This window comes from Camellia sinensis, unplaced genomic scaffold (genome assembly GCF_055761805.1).
Source record: "Camellia sinensis isolate YWXY unplaced genomic scaffold, ASM5576180v1 Unanchor3, whole genome shotgun sequence".
In the NCBI taxonomy this organism is placed as follows: domain Eukaryota; kingdom Viridiplantae; phylum Streptophyta; class Magnoliopsida; order Ericales; family Theaceae; genus Camellia; species Camellia sinensis.
In genome coordinates this window covers 8,968,404-8,989,615 of record NW_028129178.1, presented here as the reverse complement: position 1 = coordinate 8,989,615, position 21,212 = coordinate 8,968,404, and the positions used below count along the sequence as shown (strand labels likewise).

Below are 21,212 nucleotides of genomic sequence, written 5' to 3'. Positions count from 1 at the left end.
GGAGGTGGTTGGTGGCAATGAGGTAGACAAATATGTGACATTTGGACAGATATATATCATCTTTTGGACAAATAAGTTATATTTGAATAGATAGACAGATAGATGAGCTTTTGGACAAATAGATGTGTTTTTGAATAGGTAATGTCTTGTTGGCCCCAAAAAATTTACACTTGGGGCTAGTGGCCTAATAATTTAAGAAGTAAACATCTGACCTGAATACCATATTTTATTTCTAGATCCACTAGGATCATTTTTTGAACAAGCAAGTGAGCATAGACAATTGAAATATACGAGCCTACCCATTTATTGATCACTTTCTCATAGAAAAATAACAAACATTGCATCCTTAAAAAATGGTGTTTATATAAAAATAGTTGTAGCAATAGATAAGACCATGTCTCGTATTGGAGTTTTGGCAACTTGAAGGTGATCACACTTTCAGGTGTTGGCACATCCATTTGGGTTAGGTAAAAGATTGATCATAGAGGTTGATTAGAAATCCATCTTTCGAACATAGCACAACATTCAGCAGGTTTTTCCTCTGGAGCTATATGTCCTCCTCCCTGTTAACACACATAGAGTTCACACACACACAAAAACAAAAAGGTGGGGAGAGTGGGAGGGGGTTAATTTCACTTTCTTTTATCCTTTTAACTATTGCCATTTTTCTTTTGTAATTTTATCTTAAATTATTAATTTTATTTATATGGTTATTGAAGTATTGACCACAAACTCATCTAAAACCTGAAGTTGCTTGATAAAACAACAACTTTATTATTTATATTATATTTTCAACATGCCCTCTTACATGTGCCTGAACTTTTATTCTTCATAATAGGCCAAACACGTGCAAACATTTTTTAATTAACGGGTAGGTGGTGAGGTTCAAAGACAAAATATTATCTGCTCATATACCATATTGAAGTGTTAACTACAAACTCATCTAAAAGCTCAAGTTGTTAGAGAGAGGGGTAATTTTATTATTTATATTATATTTTTGATATTAGTCTATAGAGTGTTTTATTTATTTATATTTCAGTTCATATGATCCAATTCAAGATAAAATGTACAAATTAATAGTGGTGGAATTCTAACCTTTTACGTCCATACAAAAGGTAGTTTTATAATCCACACAATCTAAATCATACAATCAACCATTTGTCTTCTCACTCACATTATGCTAGACAACTTACAACCTATAACCAAATAACCCATATTCTTTTCCACTCCTTATTTCAAAATAATGAGCAAGAAAATATATTAGTGTCTCAGTTGTGTGGTTTAAATTGCTTAAATTTTAAAATGACATTTTTGCCCATCAAAATAGTCTTAGTGGTTATATTTATTCTTCATTTGGCTAGCTTAAAAGCCAACTTATTGGTGTTTTTTTTTTTTTTTTTTTTTTTTCTCTAGAAACTCTTACATCTTACTAATTCATGTTTTGCAAAAAAGCGAACTTTAACTACTCAAAAGCTTGTAACAAAACCGAAAACGTTAAGAATATGTCAAATAAATTAGTTTTTTTAATAGTAAATTTTTTTGTTGACTTATTTTTACCCAATAAATTAGTTTTTAAACTAATTTTCAATAGATAATCATCTCCAAATAGACTAAGTCTACCCTCAAATTAGAAACTTTAGGAAGGAAGTAGACAAAATTGATACAAATAGAATAAAGGATGATCATTTAAGAGATAAAAGTGAAAATGACCTAAAAAAAATACGAAGAACGTAAACAGAAAATAAAGAAAGAAAAAACAAAAGAATAAAAGAATGTACTTCACCTTTTGTACTATGATCATTTTTTTCTTCAAAAAATAAAAAAGAAAAAAAAAATGATGCAAAAAACTTGTTTGGCTACTTGTTTTTCTAAAATATTTTTCCAACATCTCTGTTTTTTGGAAATACTTTTCTCAATTTTTAATAATAACTCTTTTCGCACAAAAGTAAAAAGGAAAGTGTTTTCAATTTTTTTTTTTCATTTAAAAAAACGTGAAAACCAAAAATAAAAAATTTGAAACGATACCAAACACATTTGAAAAATATGCAAAACAAGTGAAGTGGAGAAATATCATACCTTAACCGTAGCAAATGTCATCCGATTGGAGTAAGTCCTTGTATAACTACACATTGTCAATGAAAAATAAATAAATAAATAAAACAACATTTGCAGTAAGCTTTCATCTAAGAAAAATGAATATGAAAAACTAAGGTGAACCTACCCGGCAACTTGACCTTGGACCCACCATGAATGCCAGTCATCAACAATGGAATAGTTGAGAGCTCTAATCCATGCTTGGGTTCCCAAGAATGGAACTACCATGTCGTGATCACCACTGTTTCAGCCATCATTACACCAACAACTTCTTTATTATTATTATTACTAATTTATTATTATTATTATTATTGTTATTACTATTAGGTTATATTGTAAATATACTCCTTAAAATTTGCTGAAAGTACAGATTACAAATCTACCCCTTCAGGTTATGTCTGGTTAAGTCTCACTTTAATATCTAAACAGTTTATTATGTAAATTTTTTGCATATCAACTCATCATAAAATAAAATAAAAATTAAAAAATTAAATAAAATTGATCTAATAGTGATTATTATATATAATTTTATCAGATTTAACTTCAAAATATAAAAGTATGTTCTTTTCACTATGAATCTTAGTTGTTTAATCGTGTTTCAAGAAAATATAATGAAATCATGTAATAATAATTTATTAATTTCTTTTTCCTTTTTTTTTCTTTTTTGGTTTTGTTTATTTATTTATTTATTTATTTTTGGGTGTGTGTAGATGATCAATACTTATGAGACCTATAAAAATGAAGAGTTAGACTTCTCTCCACGGAGAAGCCAACTCATTTTTTCTTCTTTATGCTTTTTATTTTTGAGAGCCTTTTTTTGTCCCCACAAATCAGTCTCTTTACCCTTACCATTTTCCAAATTTTATTTATTACCATTTTATCTATAATTAAATTACCATTTAAAAATTGAAACCTTAAAATGATACAAATATTGCATCATTGCTAAACCCTCTCCCTTTGTTATCCCATTTTCAATGGCCTCTTCTCTACCCTACTCGCCACCTGCTCTTTCCCACCTTACCACCATTTGCATCGCTAGGAACGCCTGCCTCTTCTTCTCTTTCCTTCCTTACCATTCCTCCTTTTTTCCCTCCTTATCTTCCTACTTGCAATATCTTTCATTTCCACTACCCTACCTCTTCATTCCCTTACAATCTACGTGAGACCTCCCGTCCCTTTCTTGCTCTCCTCACAACCTCCACAACCTCCTCTCACCACCTAAAATCCTAGTTCTCGTCATTGTTGTACCCTTCGAAACCCTAAATTGAGAGATCAAGGCTCATCTTCTCATACATATGAGAGTGAGAAGTATGAGAGATGATAGAGAGTAAGGAGAAAGTAAAGAAGAGAATGGATGTAGAGAGATGGAGTGAGGTTAACATTGGACCTACACTTATCCCTAATTTTTTATTACAATATTATTTCCATTCCTAGTCTTTCAAACCCTAACCCTAACTCTACACCACCCACTACCACCATCTTAGGCTGCCACACCTAGACCTTACTGACCCTCTCTCATTGCTCCCCACCGCCTTTAGCCCCAACCTCATCCTCTTCAGTCCTTCTTTACTATTTATCACCCTTTTCTAGCCTAGCCCTACCCTTCTCCTCTCACTTCCCTATGCAACCCCTTTGATAGAGAAAGAATAACACTGCGAGAGTGCATTCAAGAGAGAGAAAGAGAGTAAGAGAATAAGAAGAAGAGAAAGAAAATAGGGGGTATCGAGGGAGGATAAATAGGGGTTGATGTACTAACAGAGAAAGAAGAAGCGCTAAGGAAGGGCATAAGATGGTGCAAATGGGGTTGGGAGCTAGTGATGGTGGGTACAGATGGGCTAAAAGGTAACGACAAGGTAAGGGATGGGCTACTTGAGGCAGAGGTAGAGGTGGGGGCTAGGGTTGCAATTTCATATGTTAGGAATGAAGATAAAATTAAGATTAAGGTTGGTGTTCAAAGTATGGTTGGAGAGGGTGGGTGAGGATGGGCATTAAGGTGGCAGACGTGTAGGGGATGGGCTACTTGAAATAAAGGTTAACATAAGGGCTAGAATTAGAATTTCATATGTTAGGGATGATGATAGAATTGAGATTAAGCTTGAAGTTCAAAGTAAATAATAATAAAAATAATAATAATATCAAAAATCAAAATTGTGGTAGTGTTGAAAGAAGATAGGGGTCCAAAAAAACATGAGTACTTTTAGCAACATTATTTTTAAATAGGTACAATGAGGTGAAATATTGTGTAACTAAAACCACCATTATTTATTGCACTTAAATTTTTATTGTAATGAAAGAAACATAGTGATCTCACCTGTATATGAGAGATTTGTAACCTTTAGTGCTGAGGTTCACATGATATTGGAAACTGTCCGAGATTAATTGAGTGTAAGGCAATCCATAGTCGCATCTTATCCATTCCCCTATGCTTCCCTATTTTAAGAAATACAATTCATTTTCATGATATTTTTCTTATAAATAGTTTTAAATATCTATAGAAATGTATCTTTTTTTCCCTCCTGGTATTGATACATTTCGACAAATCAATGAGAAAGAAAAAAAATACATGTATATCGGTCAATTCACAATAGTAGCAATTTGTACCTGATACCATTGGTTCACAGTATTGATACGACAAGTTATGCTACTATAAAACACATTTATTTCACGGTTAATGATTTAAAAAAAATTGACAACCCATCTCTCAATTTTAATACATTTCACTCGATTTTCTCGATACTAATTCTTCTCTGAATACAAGTATTTAAACATTTTACTCTGAAGAAACAATGTAAGATGTACCTTTTGGATATGCAGTGCTTTTCGGACTCTATCATCGTTAAGCCACAAATGGGAAAGTTTGTATGCATGAGTCTGCAATCAAGGAAGACAAGTGAAATAGTCATAAGATAGAATCTCATTCTCAAACCGTACTTATGGGATAATTGAGATAAAATACAGTTTCAAATGATATATCAAAGTTTGGGAACCTTGCCAATTGAATAGCTCAGTTAAAGGTTTTCCATTAGGGTTCTCACCCCTCCTGCTCGTCACCTACTTGTGGAATACTTTATCATTTTTTACACATCTATCCAACCAATGTTGGATCTTTCTAAAATATATCTAATCGTTAATAGTAATGTCAAAACTTTGGCAATCTACTAGAGCTTTTGCCAAATTGGCATAAATAATCGCAATGCTAAAATTTAGAAACTTCAATGGCAGCCTCGTTAGATCACCCAATTAATTCAAATAGTTTCTACAATGTTTTCAACTTCAAAAAGATTTGATGGACATAACTATGTAGTTGCCAAACTTCTCTTTTGTAACGCCCCGAAATAATTACAACAGGAGTATCCACAATATTAATAAATAACAATACCATGTTGAACACAATAACCTTTTTATTTCATATAGTCCCGTCGTACAAAAGGTGGCACATGCAGTTATATATTCACAAGTCTTAATCCTGAATTTATAGTATGTGTTACAAGCTAAAGATATGAAATAAGATTTAAAGTAAATAAGAAATTCCCTAAAGGCTTATAACTTTCCAAGACAATGCTTGGTTATAACAAAATGGATTTAAATCCAATACAGTTAAAGCTATTGGCTTGCAAAAAATAAATACAACCACATACAAAAAGAAGCCTTCAACTCCATGTCTTCCTAGGCTATTGCCTTGGCGGAGGCATATCATCAATACCTGAAAATGATTTTCTCTACATAGGGGAGCCAAAACCCAGTAGAGATACTATAACACAGTTTACGAATCGTAACAAAGATATAAGGTGAATGCATATGTAATGCTCGTGCCAAAACATTTTCATTTCTCTTTCTAAAATCGTCCAATGTCAAGTTTATATCTCAATTCATGATATCATTTCCTTTACAATAGAAAACAGGGCAATAAATACAACACTGTGAATCTCTAGGACGTTTCTGCGAGTAGGTTACAAGTACTACAAATTTGTCATTTTTACCAGTATTAACAGGAAGGCTCGACACCTTACCGCGTGGGTTTTTGGACCTTCACCAAGGACGCTCCGGCCAACATAATACCACAACTACACTCCTATCCAGATTCACTAAGATATTCACCTCTTTTTGCTCAAAACAACAACATTTTCAATGTGTTAAATATGCAACAATGCTCAATGCAATGGTTGAGAAAATAGTTTCAATTCTCCTAATTCTCATGCAATTTCTACAACAATCATAGCTATCCCCCCACCAATAGCCCAAAACAGATTTCTCTAAACAGATAAATAATTTCCATAAAGATAAACTTTTCAAAAATCTCAAGATGGAAGTGATAATACATATCTAACTTCACCATCCTTATCAACATCAATCCAATTCCACATTTCTAACATCAATTCCATTTATCCTTACAAAATCAACATTTGAAATCTTTAGGGCAAAACCCATTTTTCTTTATAAATCAATCCCCATGATAAAACGCACTATTTTATCATAACTCATCCTTATTTACAATCCTATAACCATTTCCAAGAATCCATTTGAAAACCCCACTTTTTGATTTTTAACTCAAAACCCCAGAAAATTCCCAAATCACAATATTGTTTTAGAAATAGCAAATAGCTAAAAATCATAAGAAAGTGTGGAGAATCCCTAACTCAAGCTTAGAAGACAAGAGAAGGAATGGAGAAACTTCAACAACGCCAAAACCCAACTTTGCTTCGATCAAAAGGAAGCTTTCAGAGTGTTCTACCTTTTTATCAAAGGGACATAGGTGAAAAAATCAATGGATCTAGGTGCATTTGTAGAAAGAAAGTGAGTTTTTGAGAGAGAGGGTCCCAACTTAGGATTTTTAGAAAGTTTACACAAAGAGAGAGAGAGAGATGAAAAAGTGAGCCAAAAATGTGACTCTACGAACTGATATACACGCAGACTACTCGAGTGCAAGGAGTGTCACTCGAGCGACCAGAGACAATAAGTGAGACCACTCGAGTGCAAGAATGGTCACTCGAGCACGCAATGCACCCTCCCAGTAGTTCAAACCTTTAAAATTTTTCTCAAGCATAAGAAATGTCGCTCGAGCGCATATATCAAACTCTTAGTAGTTTTGCAGACTATAAAAGAACGATCGAGAGTAAGAAGTGTCGCTCAAGAGAACGAGCAAAATTCTAGGCAACACAGTTTTGAAAAGAGTAACTCCTAACTTGTTCCAAACACGATAATGATACTCCAACTCAATGAGGAATAAGGGGAAATAAGACATGAACAACCATATAAGACAATGAAACCCAAATTTATATGACAATGAAATAGAAATCCAGAACATCAAATGGGTCAAGTCTAAACTAGAATCGCTATAATCTCCTTCCCTTAAGGAATTTCGTCCTCGAAATTTTAAATCTACAACAAAACCATGTTTAAACCAATTACGACAATGATAGTAAATCAAATTCATCACCATGACCCATCCATCAGTCATTCATTTTCATACCAATGATAAACAATTTCTCAATAGTGAATATACAATTCACATTTCCAAAACATATACAATGTTTATATTACATTAACATAACAAAACTTTCAATAAATGTTGAAACATCAACAAATAGGTCCAGATACTTCCCACGGATTTCCAACTCATGCTCCCAAGTTGTTTCCTCAATCTTGTTATGTCTCCACAACATCTTTACAAAAGAAACTGTCTCATCATGCAAGACTTGGTCTCGAGTATCTAAAACTCTAACCAGTCTCTTCTCATACGAGATATCCTCATATACCTTAAGCTTGGTCCAATCCAACATGTGTGATGGATCTGACTCATACTTCCGAAGCATACAGATATGAAACACGTCATGAACCCTAGAAAACTGTGGCGGCGAGGCGATATGCTACCTCCTCAATCCGCTATAGGATCTCAAAAGGCCCAATAAATCTAGGAGACAACTTCCCACTCTTCCCAAACCTCATCAAACCTCATCTAGGTGATATTTCCCAAAAGACATAATTACCTCAGATAATAACGGTCTCCTCCTATGGTCAACATAAATCTTCTAACGACTCTAAGCTGAAACTAACCTCTTACGAATAAGTGTAACCTTCACGGTCATTTCCCAGACTAACTCTGGACCCAACATAAGTGCGTCACCCACCTCGGTGCAACACACGAGATCTACATGGTCGGCCATTCAGGGCCACAAAAGGTGCCATGCCAATGCTCACTTGAAAGCTGTTGTTATAAGCAAACTCCACTAAAGGAAAGTGCTTCTCCCATGACACTTTAAAGTCAAGAACGTAACCCCAAAGCATATCCTCCAGGATCAGAATGGTGTGCTTTAACTGCCCATCAATCTTAGAATGATAAACAGTGCTAAAAGTCAACCTAGTGCCCAAGGCATTCTGTAGGCTCCGCTACAACCGAGCTGTGAAACACGGATTTTTGTACGAAACAATAGTCACAGGAACCCTGTGAAGTCGAACAATGTCCATAACATAAAGGTCAACTAGAAAATCTATTGAGCCACTCGTGCGCATAGGTACAAAGTACACTGACTTAGTTAACCAATCAACTATCACCCAAATGGCATCATTACCCGGTTGAGTCCTCGAAAGACCCACAATAAAATCCATCGTGACATGCCCTCACTTCTACTAGGCTATAGGCAAGGTTGCAACAAACCCGCTGGCCTCTTATGCTCGGTATTCACATGTTGACAAGTATGGCACCTTGATACAAACACAGCTACGTCCTTCTTCATCTCCGTCTACCAAAACTAGCGACTAAGGTCATGAAACATCTTTGCGCCTCTCAGATGCACCGTAAGGCGCGAATGGTGGAACTCTAGGAGTACCTCCTCTCTGCAAGACTCCGGCATGAAAAGACGATTAAGGTATCTAACACTCGAGTCAGAAAACATGTTCAAGCCTTTCTCTACTTTCCCACGAGAGATCTTCTCCGGAGGGATCCTACGTCATGATTACCCCTATATACTTCTATAAGTCGGCTCACAGGTGTAGGTTATGCAACTACAGTAAACAAAATTGCTGACTCAATGGACTCACCAAGATGCAAGTCGAACTCGCCAATAGTGCCCAACATCTCCTATTCCCGAATGACAATACTAGCTACACTGCTAAAGGGCTTCCTACTCAAAGCATCAGCCACTATGTTGGCTTTCCCGGAATGGTAATGTAATTCAAAATCGTAATCCTCTATAAAATCCATTCACCTTCTCTGCCTCAGATTCAAATCCTTCTGTGAAAATAGATACTTCAAACTCTTGTGATTGGAGAATACCTCAAACCTCTCACTATACAAATAATGTCTCCAAATCTTTAAGACAATGATCACTGCTGCTAGCTCTAGATCATGACTAGGATAGTTTCTCTTTGTGTGTGTTTAGCTGACGTGAGCCATAGGCTACTACCTTCTCCTTTTGCATCAAAACACATCCCAAACCTTCCCGAGACACATCACAATACACTGAATAGCCTGAACCCCTCTCTAGAACAATCAACACTAGAGCAGCGGTAAGTCTAAACTTAAGTTCTTGGCATGACTTTTCACAAGTTTCACTTCATACAAACTTAATTCCTTTCTTCGTCAGTCTAGTCAAAGGTGAGTTAACAAAACAACAATAATACCTAGATAATCATAAGAAACTATGAATCTCAAAGGCATTCTTAGGTTGTTCCCAATCTTGTATTGCTTCTATTTTGAAAGAATCTACAGTCACCCCTTCCCCGGATACCACATGACCTAAGAATTTCACTTCTTTCAACTAGAATTCACATTTCTTGAACTTAGCATACAACCTGTGGGCTCTAAGTAACTCAAGCACAACCCGCAAGTGTTCCTCGTCCTTCTCCTCAGAGAGTGAGTAAATCAAAATGTCATCAACAAAGACAACCACAAAATGATCTAGGAACTCACAAAAGATCCAGTTCATCAAATTCATAAACAAGGGTGGTGCATTGGTCAATCCAAAATGCATCACCAGGAACTCATAATGGTCATACCGTGTACGTAATGTCATTTTCTAGATATCCTCCTTCTTTACTCTCAATTGGTGATAACCCGATCTCAAGTCTATCTTAGAAAAGCAACAAGACCCCTTCAACTGGTCATACAAATCATCTGTACGAGGCATTGGGTACTCATTCTTAACAGTTACCCGGTTCAACTTTCGATAATCTATACAAAGTCACAATGTGTCATCCTTCTTCTTGGCAAAGAGAGCCAGTGCTCCACAAGGCAAAGTACTAGGGAATATAAAGCCTTTATCTAGCAATTCTTGGAGTTGAATCTTCAACTCATTGAACTCGGTGGGTGCAAATCTATACGGTGCCATGTAAATCGGTGTTGTGCCAGACACTCAATCTCACAGGGAGACCCTCAGGAATGACATTCGGGTATTCACAAACTACATACGGTAACTCAACTAGGGTTATATCACTCTCAATACCCAAGAATGTAGCAAGAAGGAGACTAAGCTTGCCCCGACCACGCGGATCACGCACTGGAAACAAGGCTCTATCAACTCTGTCCCAACTCTGTCCCCTAAGAAATAAAAACAATCACCACTCGAGATACATACAGTAACCCTCTAATGGTAACAATCTATAACAGCCCAATAGGATGACAACCAATCCATACCTAATATAATATCGAAACTTGACATATCAATCAACACAAATGCAAAAGAAAGTCGGCGATTGACAACCTCTATTTCACAACCCCGGCACCCCTGGTCCAACACAACCTCACCACCAACTGGTGACTCTACCCTGAGTGGAGATGCTAACTTAGCCACTTCTAAGCCAAATATCAATACAAATGCAGACAAGATAAAAAAAATGGGATGCACCCGTATTAATCAATACATTGGCAATAGAAGTACACAACAAGAAGTTGCCTCTCACTACCAAAGGCGCTGGCACTAAATTTGGCGTGGTAACAGTATACACACGCCCTGTAGCTCTCTGCTCTATTTGCTCACCCCTCGAAGCATAAGTCTGCTGCATAGATTAAGTTGAAGAGGCCCCTTAATTGGCCCTTAAGGCCTTGCTGACTATGCAGGCAGATGGCTCTGGGTCTGCCTCTGGCCAGATGTACCAGAGGTGCCACTCGACTGAGGACAAAACGTCAACACATGCCTTAACTGCCCACACTAATAACAGGTAGGCAGCTACCCTCTTCCTTGATTCTGGCTCTGAGAACGAACCGCAAACGGTGTAGACTATTGCCCTCATCCCTTTTGTGGGCAAACTACCGACTTGTGACCTAGCTGGCCACAATTAAAACAAGTGATACCTTCATGACCACCTCTTCAGAACCCGAACTTGGTACTGGAAAAATGGACCTAGACTGTGCTTCCTGGGACTACTGTGGGTTGGAACCCCTCTGCCTCTTACTGTCTCGAGTCTCTCCTTGAACCTTCTGACTCCTCCACCTCAAACCTCTCATCATCTCCTCCTCGGTCTAAATCGCGGTCTCTAAGTGAGCTACCGCCTCCACAAGACGACTGTAATCCCTAATTATAGATGCGGCCACCTTGAAAAGGAGTCAGGTCCTTAACCTCTTCTCAAACTCCAAGCAATAGCATTCCTCCGTCGCCACAAGCTCTAGTGCAAACCTTGATAAACTAGTGAAGGTAGCCTCAAACTCGGCCACCAGTGTGTTCAACTTTTTGAGCTTCAAGAACTACTCCCTCAACTTCTCCCTCATAACGGAAGGCAAAAACTCGTGTTGGAAGGCTTTGAAAAAGGCCTCCCAAGTCACCCCAATGCGCCCCCATACAAACTTCCACCAATGACCCACATCTCCCTTCAACTGGAAATATGTCAAAGTCACCCTCAACCCATAGTCATCGATGCCAAGCATCTCAAATGTATTGACCATTTACTCCAACCACTCATCTGTCTTCAGTGGCTCCTTCAGATCCCCTAAAAACTCATCTGGATTAGACAGGAAGAAGTCCGTCTTCAAGAAAGATGGCCTTGTCCTCGTTACTTGTGCTTGGACTTGATTCTCAGCTCTGAGAATGTCCATGGATACCCACAAGATTCTGGCCATTTCACGGGCCAAAGCATTCATGACCTGTAAACCAACTGGTTCGACCACACTTGTTTGACCAACCCCTTCCTCCTGTACCAAAATTTCTTTCGGTAAAGGCACCTCCTACCGTCTAGGCCTGCCATGCCTACTACCACCACGTCCACATCCTGACATCCTAATGAAGGTAACAGCAGAGATTAGCACATTTACAAATGTGTCGAAACTAACTCACTCGTGTCCTAAAGCGATGGACAATAATTAATTCACTCCACATAAGCACGTAGTCACATATAATGATCGTCCTGCGACATTACCAAAGTTCCAGTTAGAAATAGTAGTGATCAAATGCTCTTCTAACTGGACTGCTAGAAACTTGTAGATCCAATCAACATCTTAAAAATAAAATTCCATATCCATTTACCCACATAAACATTTTATCACATAGCATACCATGCATACAAATATCTCTATCAAGGGAGATAAACCCATTGTGGTAAGAACCATTTCCCACGTACCCAAAGTAATCAAATTCGTACACTCTGATACCAAGTTGTAATGCTTTGAAATAATTACACTAGGATGATCCACAATATTAATAAATAACAATACCATACTGAAGACAATAACCTTTACATTTCATATAGTCCCATGGTACAAAAAGTAGCACATGCAGTTATATATTCATAAGTCCTAACCCTGAATCTATAGCCTGTGTTACAAGTTAAAGATATGAAATAAGATTTAAAACAAATAAGAAATGCCCTGAAGGCTTACAACTTTCCAAGACAATTCCTGGTTACAGCAAAACAGATTTAAACCCAATACAATTAAAGTCCTTGGCTTGCATAAAATAAATACAATAACACGCAAAAAGAAGCCTTAAGCTCAAAGACCACCCATGCTATTGCCTTGGTGAAGGCATATCATTAATACCTGAATATGGTTTTTCCTACATAGGGTGATCCAAAGTCTAGTAGAGATACTACAACACAGTTTATAAATCTTAACAATATTATAAGATGAATGCATATGCAATGCCCGTGCCAAACATTTTTATTTCTCTTTTCCAAAACCGTGTAATGCCAAGTTTATATCTCAATTCATTATATCATTTCCTTTATAATAGAAAATTGGGCAATGAATACAACATTGTGAATCTCTAGGACGTGTCTGCAAGTAGGCTACAAGCACTACCGATTTGTCATTTTTATCAACATTAACCGGAAGGCCTGACACCTAACCATCGGGTTTTTGGACTTTCACAAAGGACATTTCGGCCAACATAATACCACAACTACACTCATACCCAGATCACCAAGGTATTCACACATTTTTCTCAAAACAACAACATTTTCAAATGTGTTAAATATGCAACAATGCACAATGCAATGGATGAGAAAATAGTTTCAATTCTCCTAATTCTCATGCAATTTCTACAATAATCATCGCTATCCGCCACCGATAGCCCGAAACAGATATCTCTAAACAGATAAATAATTTCCATGAAGATAAACTTTCCAAAAATCTCAAGATGGGAGTGATGATACATATCTAACTCCGCCATCCTCATCAACGTCATTCCAATTCTATATTTCCAATATCAATTCCATTTATCCTTACAAAATCAACATTTGAAATCTTTATGGCAAAACCCACTTTTCTTTATAAATCAATCCCCAGGATAAAGCGCACTATTTTATCATAACTCATCCTCATTTACAATATCATAACCATTTCCAAGAATCCGTTTGAAAACCTATCTTTTGATTTTTAACTTAATACCCTAGATTTGTCCAAAAATCCCCAAATCACAATATTGTTTTAGAAATAGCAAATAACTAAAAATCATAAGAAAATATGGAGAATCTCTACCTCAAGCTTAAAAGACAAGAGAAGGAATGGAGAAACTTCAATAACGCTGAAACCTAACTTTGCTCCAATCAAAAGGAAGCTCTCGGAGTGTTCTACATTTTTGTCAAAGGGACACGGATGAAAATATCAATGGATCTATGTGTATTTGTAGAGAGAATGTGAGTTTTAGAGAGAGAGGGTCATAACTTAGGGGTTTTAGAAAGTTTAGAGAGAGAAAGAAAGAGAGATGAAAGGGTGGCCCAAAAATGTGACTTCGAGCGACCAGACACAATAAGTGAGACCGCTCAAGCGTAAGAATGGTCGCTCGAGCACGCAATGCACCCTCCCAGTAGTTCAAACCTGCAAAATTTCACTCAAGTGAAATAAATGACACTCGAGCGCAGATATCAAACTTTCAGTAGTTTTGCATACTGTAAAAGACCGCTTAAGCATAAGAAGCGTCGTTCGAACAAACAAGCAAAATTCTAGCAGTACAGTTTTGAAAAGACTAACTCCAAACCTGTTCCAAACACGACAATGATAATCTGATAGCCAAACTCAATAAGGAATAAGGAAAAAATAAGACATGAACAACCATATAAGACAATGAAACCCAGATCCCGAACATCAAATGGGTCAAGTCTAAACTAGAATCACTATATCTTTAGTGCATTAGTTTGTCTAATTTCTATTGTGAGAGGCTTGTGGTTCCAACAACATCCATAAGGCCAGTTGTGGGACCCACAGGCCTCTCGCATCTGTGCAATGGACAAAACTTTTTTTTTTTTTCCTTTTCTTTGAAGATCTTCAATTTGACCTGATTAGTCTCACTAAGATGTTTGGCATTCACTTGAAAAAGTTATAATTTTTTTCTAAACCTTTTTGTGGAATAATCTAAAAATTAAAATATATAAAAAAAATCAAAATTCAAAAACGTCAATGAAGACCCCAGAAAAAAAAAAAGAAAAAAAAAGAAGGCCAACTATTTTTACTTCTTTTTTTTATTGAATTTTTTTTCAAATTTATTTATTTATTTACTTTTTGGTTCATCTAGTCGTGTAGATTCTAAAATTTAAAGATTTTTATTTTTATTTTTATTTTTTATAAATTCACTAAAGATGAGAAAAGTCAAAAAAAAAAAAAAAGTTGGTAAAAAGCCAACGCCAAATGAAATGACCTAGAACCTAATTGAACTTCAAAGAACATTTCCATAACTAAGATTTGAAAATCTCTCTCTCTCTAACAAATCTCTCTCTAAAAACCTCCCTCCGCGGCCTCTGTTTGGGCTGGCCGGCCGCCGCCTTTGGCTATGGCGGTCGGCTGGCCTAGCTCGCTTTCGGCGTTTGCCTGTTTGTTTTTTCTTTAAATAAACTTGAATCCCTCATTTTCCCTACCTAGGCGTGTTTTATGTTGCTGCGGGGGTTGTTCAGGTTTTCTCTAGGGGCCATTGGGTTTGCGATTCAACCTTGCCGTTACTGCTGATGCATCAGGGGCCGATCAGGACTTTCATTCGAGCGCTTTCTGGCAAGTAGGAGCTTGAGGGGTGCTCTCTGGTTCAGTTTGGTGGAGAAGTATTAAAGCTCTGTTTGGGCAGAAACATGAGTGTCGTAGGCGATCCAGTTCTATCCGGTTGTCACTCGAGCGTTCCTTCTCGTGTGAGAGTTTGAAGGGTGAACTTCCATTTGTATAGAGGTGTCCCAGCGGGTGGTCGGTGTTCGGTGGGTGTGTGGATCCGCGGTGTGAGATAGAAGATCTGTCCAAAGATTTTCTATCAGCCTCAGCCGTTAGGACGTTATCCGGGAGTGGAGCTGCAGCAACATAGGCGTGGGCTACAGCAGAGGCTTAGGCGTGGTTTTGGGTGTGAGTACTTCGGGTATGAGCAAGAAGAAGACCTGGTGGGCGATGATCAGTGGGTGCTGTTCTGTCTTCCGCAGGGGAGTTGCCGCAGCATCGAGTCTCCTGGTGGTGGCTATGGAGTATTCTCGACGGTGTGGGCATTAGGAGGTGGGAGTTGTAGCAGCTAGGGGTGGCGTGGGCAGCAGCTCAGGAGTGGTTGTAGCAGTAGAGGCGTGGGCTGTTGGTGCAGCAGAGGCATGAGGGCTTTGGGAGTTGTAGCAGCAGAGGAGTGGGCCTTGGCAGAGGGGTGGTTTGTTGATTAGATGTTGTTTTGGTGTGGTTCGTGCTACTTTGGGGGTTTTGGTTTAGTTTATTTATTAGTTTGGTTTAGGTGTTTTGGTGGGTTGATTATGTGTGGTTTCATGTATTTTAATTTTCTAGTTAAGTTCTTCTTAAATTTTTTGTTTAAAAAATCGAGAGGCATAGGGGTTGGTTGTATAGATGCGTATAGCAGTAGTAGGGGTATTTTTATACTTCCGAACCTCTTTCGATGCATGTCATCTTCCTGTACCTTTAATTTCATGCTGTTAAATGAAATTTTTCTTTACTGATAAAAAAAAAAAATGAAACGACCTAGCTCCTTCATTACAAAATGTGTAAAATTGATAACTCATCTTCTAATGTTTAAAAGTCATAAAACAAAAACTATTTAAGTATAATTCAGCATTGGTATAAAATTTTAAATCTAAAAAAGAAGATAGCTTATACAAATCCGATTGAATATCAAAATTTGATCCATTAGTTTTTCGTAATGCATAGCATATTGCCACTATTTTTTATTTTTTTATTGTAAATGATATACCATGCTAAGTCTATATTGGGACCAAATTAATGGAATTAGGAAGGCTTACAGAACTCGAATCACAGGGTGATGGTTGACGAACAACAGGCTCTATGTTTTTCTCATTGACAGATCTTCTATCACTAAATAATTCTTGTGGCTTTGGAGAAGCAAAACCACATGATGGTTCCAGAATTTGATTACGGTAAAGTCCATCAATACACTGCAAATGCAAATAATGAATTTTCATTAGCTTAGTATCTAAGTAAGGCACAAAATAAGATAATGGAAAGGTTTGTAGAACAGACTATAACATATATATATATATATATATATCATTTTAGAAAAGTTAGGGATCAAGAAAATTTTTTCATTAAAAATAATCGTGAAAGATTTATGATCTTTGGATTACCTTGATTAGTGTATGGTGCTTTATTCTAAGTGTAAGCCAAAGGTCACAAAGCTTTTATGATTATTTTCATGAAAGGTTTTTTATTTACCTGAGAGTAAGCTTGATAATCTTGCAAACACCGTGCATTACTGGGATCTATATTGAAATACTCTCCTTGACAACTTCTCTGCAATGACTGAAAAAAGAATAAAAAGAAATAAGGAACAAGATTGCTTTTAGGAGGTCATGGATTCAAATATGTTCTCTCTCCTTATCTTTGCCATTGGGGAATCAATCTATTTTGTCTATTTTTCTCTACGAATGAAATAGTCGCACGTGATTAGGAAGAGTTCGACTATATTAGTTTTTGTAACAATTCATTGCAATAAATTAAGGTTTTAGAGACAAAACTTCAGGATTTTAGGGATGAAATTTTTTTTTTGCCAAAAGTATCATTATTATATTTTTTTATCCCTAAAAGTGCATTTATTAGCGACAATTTAATTTTTTTTTTTTGACTTTTTGGGACAACATTTTAACGACTATTCTTGCGAATACATGAATTGGTCACCAAGTGTTTTTTGCAACAAAATTTTCCCTTTTGGAGATAAAAATAAAAATAAATAAAATAAATTTCGTTCCTAAAACTCTTATTTGTTGTAGTGTGAGGTCACATGTGATTGGGGCGTATTTTTTACCATATAAGTTTTTGGGACAGTTGTGATTTATTATCATACCTAATGAAATAACATTATGCATGATATTTGAGTGGATTTTGGAAAGAGAGGAACGGAATTCATTTCAAAGTAGTAAAGCACCTCGTAGAGTTCATCTGAAACAAGTCCCATTCCATGTGCAAATGGGATTGCATAATTTCTATCATCTGGAGTTGTTAATGGGTTGCCAAGTAAGTATCCCTGAAACCATTTCAGAACCACAACAAAAACACTTTGTAAATTTGTAAAGCATTAAAAACAAACTTTGAAAGGGTAAATTACACGACTGGTCCCTCTAGTTTGAATGAAATTTCATTTTGGTCCTTGTAATTTTAAGGGTTATTTAGAAAGAGACCCCCTAAACTATTGAAAAGTCCCACTTTGACACCCTAAACTATAAAATCACACAAATGGATCCCTCCTATATTGCGCAATATCACTTTACCCCTAAATTATAAAAGTGCACAAATGGATTCCTCAAATTATTGGTGTGTTTTACTTTGACCCCTTTCGTTAGGGGGTCCAATTTGTATGTTTTTATAGTTTAGGGGGTTCATTTGTACACTTTTATAGTGTAGAGGGACAAAATGATATTTCTCAACAATTTAGAGGGTCCATTTGTATCCTTTTATAGCTTAGGGGCTCAAATAAGTTAGGGGTCTTTATTGAAATAACCCTAGTTTTAATTTGAACATTTTGGTCCTTATACTATTAATTTTGTTGCAATGTGGTCCCGTGGTCATGCGTTGTTAATATTTTGAATGGAAAAAATCATGTACAAAACTTAAAACAAACAATAAAGACCACCAATGTAATGAATATATTACACTAGTAGTCCTTGTAGTTTGTTTTGAATTTCACATTGGTCTCTCTAGTTTTTGTTTGCACAAAAATTGTCTAAGCAAGGAGGTTTGGGATGTGGGCTTGCCAAGACAAAGTATTGCTTATATGAAAATGGATCTGACTTCTTTTTAGGAGATTGTACAAGCCCCACGGTAATAAAAGCCTCTTGGATCTTTACTCACCTCAATGAAGAAGACTTAAAATCTCCTAAAGGTTGTAAATTAGGAAGAAAAGTTGGTCAAAGGAAACAGAAACAAAAACAATAAATTGCCAACCTTAATGTACTAAAATGGATTGAACATACAAAAAGTGACAAAAACATGTTTAAATAAAAAAACAATTGACTTATAACGGATTGTAATCATAATTGAAATAAGAAAAATCAACCATGAATGACAAAAGTAATCTAAAATGACATGGATGTCAATGACACTGATGCCTAACAACTAAACTACGACACATGTGTCTTAAAAATGAACTACTGCTAAATTGACATTGATGTCGTTGAGTGTTTTATTTTATTTTATTTTATTTTTGTTTTGAGTTAGTGTCAATGCCTTGAACTTACTTGTGCTTGTAAATGGCCTTTTATAGCCATTGGGTCAACCTTCTAAACTATTTGGCCTTTTTTAACCAGGAACAAGCCAAACAGTGTAAGAGCATGTTCCTGGCTTACTTGTGCTTATTTGGGCTTTTATAGCCGTTGGGTCAACCTAGCATCCATAGAGCCAACCTAGCATCCAATTAACCAAATTTGTTGGAGGTATTGAAAGAAGAATATCTCTCAACTAATTCCTATAAAATAGGAAACCATCACCACCCTTATCCGATAAGCACTTAAATAAAATCACCCAGAACTTTCACTTTCATAGATCACAAGCGCCATGTGTCATCTCCTAATTTGGCTATTCCTCCTAGAAAATCACCTTAGGGGTAGCTTTATCAAACTTGCCAAATCTACTTAAATTACCATGAATATTCATTTATTTGAATGCTAGCATCATCTGATTGGGCGGTCATTTTCGGGGCAAACAATATTTCCCTCACATGTTTCGTCTATAATGTTCAATTAAGAGGAGACATTTGATTGATTTCCACTTTTGGAATCTTTTTAAAGTGTAGGGATCTAAAAAGGCAGGTCCCAGTAGCTGTACACTTCTTCAGGCAACTTGCCTGATGTCTCGCTCACGATGAGTGGGATCAATCGGGGGTGCAATGTGAGATACGAGCGAATGGTCTAGATTTAGCATATCCGATAAAAATCCACTTATCAAACGTAAGTGCTAAATGTAAATCAAACATCAGACACGGATTCAGTCTGGGAGTATAGGTATGAGAGGGGAAATATCATTAATTGAGCACTCCCACTCACCCGATCAAAGATTGGCCTCTATTAGTTCTTGATATAAGAATTATTAACACAATATGATCGTATAACCCAATTATTAATGCTATGTTTACTATGTGAAACACACAAGTATAGATCAGATCACCTACATTAGAATACTCTAATCGCTCGCGATTTGAAAAGGGTTTGGAAGTAGAAATATCATAAAAATATGAGATAACTAACGTGAGAAGAGATAATAATCATTCCAACTTGGGAAATAAGGCATCCACGCAACGAGCAATCATCGAGATATATCACATAAGTACGTAGCCTCATGGTAGTATGCTAGACATAATAAAGAGCAAACACATACAGGATGCAATAGAAAGGGGCAAGGCTCACTTAGTACTCCTCTGCAACATGTCATGAGTGTAAGGGCTTAGAAATCCATACATGATCCTAGATGCCATAATCTAGGGGATGATATGCAATGGAATAAAAAGGAGACTCACTGGGTACTCTAGCCAAGTGTGACATAAAACAAAATGGTTAGAAAAGATGCACGATCCTAGATATGATAATCTACAAAATGCAAACACACACATGGAATAAATCTTACGGGCCTAATCACAACTGAGATGACAAGCTAATCATCAAGGAAAGCATACCACATAACGATATTTACCAAAACATAATTATTTGGGCTCGGATACATGATCCTAATTTAATCATGTGAATACCATCATGACAACCCAATAATCAAAGAAAAATAAATAAACTTAAAACTAGAGAGAGAGAGAGAGAGAGAGAGAGAGCGTAGAGAGAAAAGAAACATGTTTCAACACATTTGATTATGAACTACCTGAATCCATGAAAAAGAGGTTTGAGGGGGTAGGTTCAATCTATCCTTGTGGAGGACACTATGCCTGGGTTTTTCAAGATAATAATAATGATTAAAGCTTGGAAAATCAAGGCAATAACAGGCACCTTAACGAGAGTGAGGAGCTTCTACCCCTCAGACACAGAAAATGGTAAAAATTACCCAAATCCATGAAAAAGAGTAGGGAGAGGGGAGAATCAACTCGTTCTCTCTAAAGGAAGTCGTGATTATGCTTTTATAACATCAAAATCAATGAAACGATAAAATAAACAAGGCTCCGACGAGGATAGAGAGACTCTTACGCTCTAACACATGAAAAATGGCATAAACTACCCAAATTCATGAAAAAGAGTGACGAGAGGGGAGATTCCATTTATTCTCATAGAGAAAACCTTAC

The 21,212-nt window shown here is 36.6% G+C and overlaps 1 protein-coding gene across 2 annotated transcripts in view; it reads right to left on the bottom strand.

The window, feature by feature from the left end:
- Window positions 1-280: 280 nt before the first annotated feature.
- LOC145816151 (serine carboxypeptidase-like 7) overlaps window positions 281-21,212 on the bottom strand; it is a 32,170-nt gene continuing 11,238 nt past the window's right edge. For both annotated transcript variants that reach the window (XM_082912396.1, XM_082912397.1), the window contains 8 exons: window positions 17,865-17,963; window positions 17,156-17,242; window positions 16,726-16,878; window positions 4,894-4,965; window positions 4,406-4,524; window positions 2,222-2,335; window positions 2,077-2,122; window positions 281-563 (listed from right to left, as the gene is read on the bottom strand). In XM_082912396.1, the coding sequence (XP_082768522.1) occupies window positions 480-563; window positions 2,077-2,122; window positions 2,222-2,335; window positions 4,406-4,524; window positions 4,894-4,965; window positions 16,726-16,878; window positions 17,156-17,242; window positions 17,865-17,963 (774 nt within the window). In that variant the 3' untranslated portion in view covers window positions 281-479. The remainder of the gene's footprint in view (window positions 564-2,076; window positions 2,123-2,221; window positions 2,336-4,405; window positions 4,525-4,893; window positions 4,966-16,725; window positions 16,879-17,155; window positions 17,243-17,864; window positions 17,964-21,212) is intronic.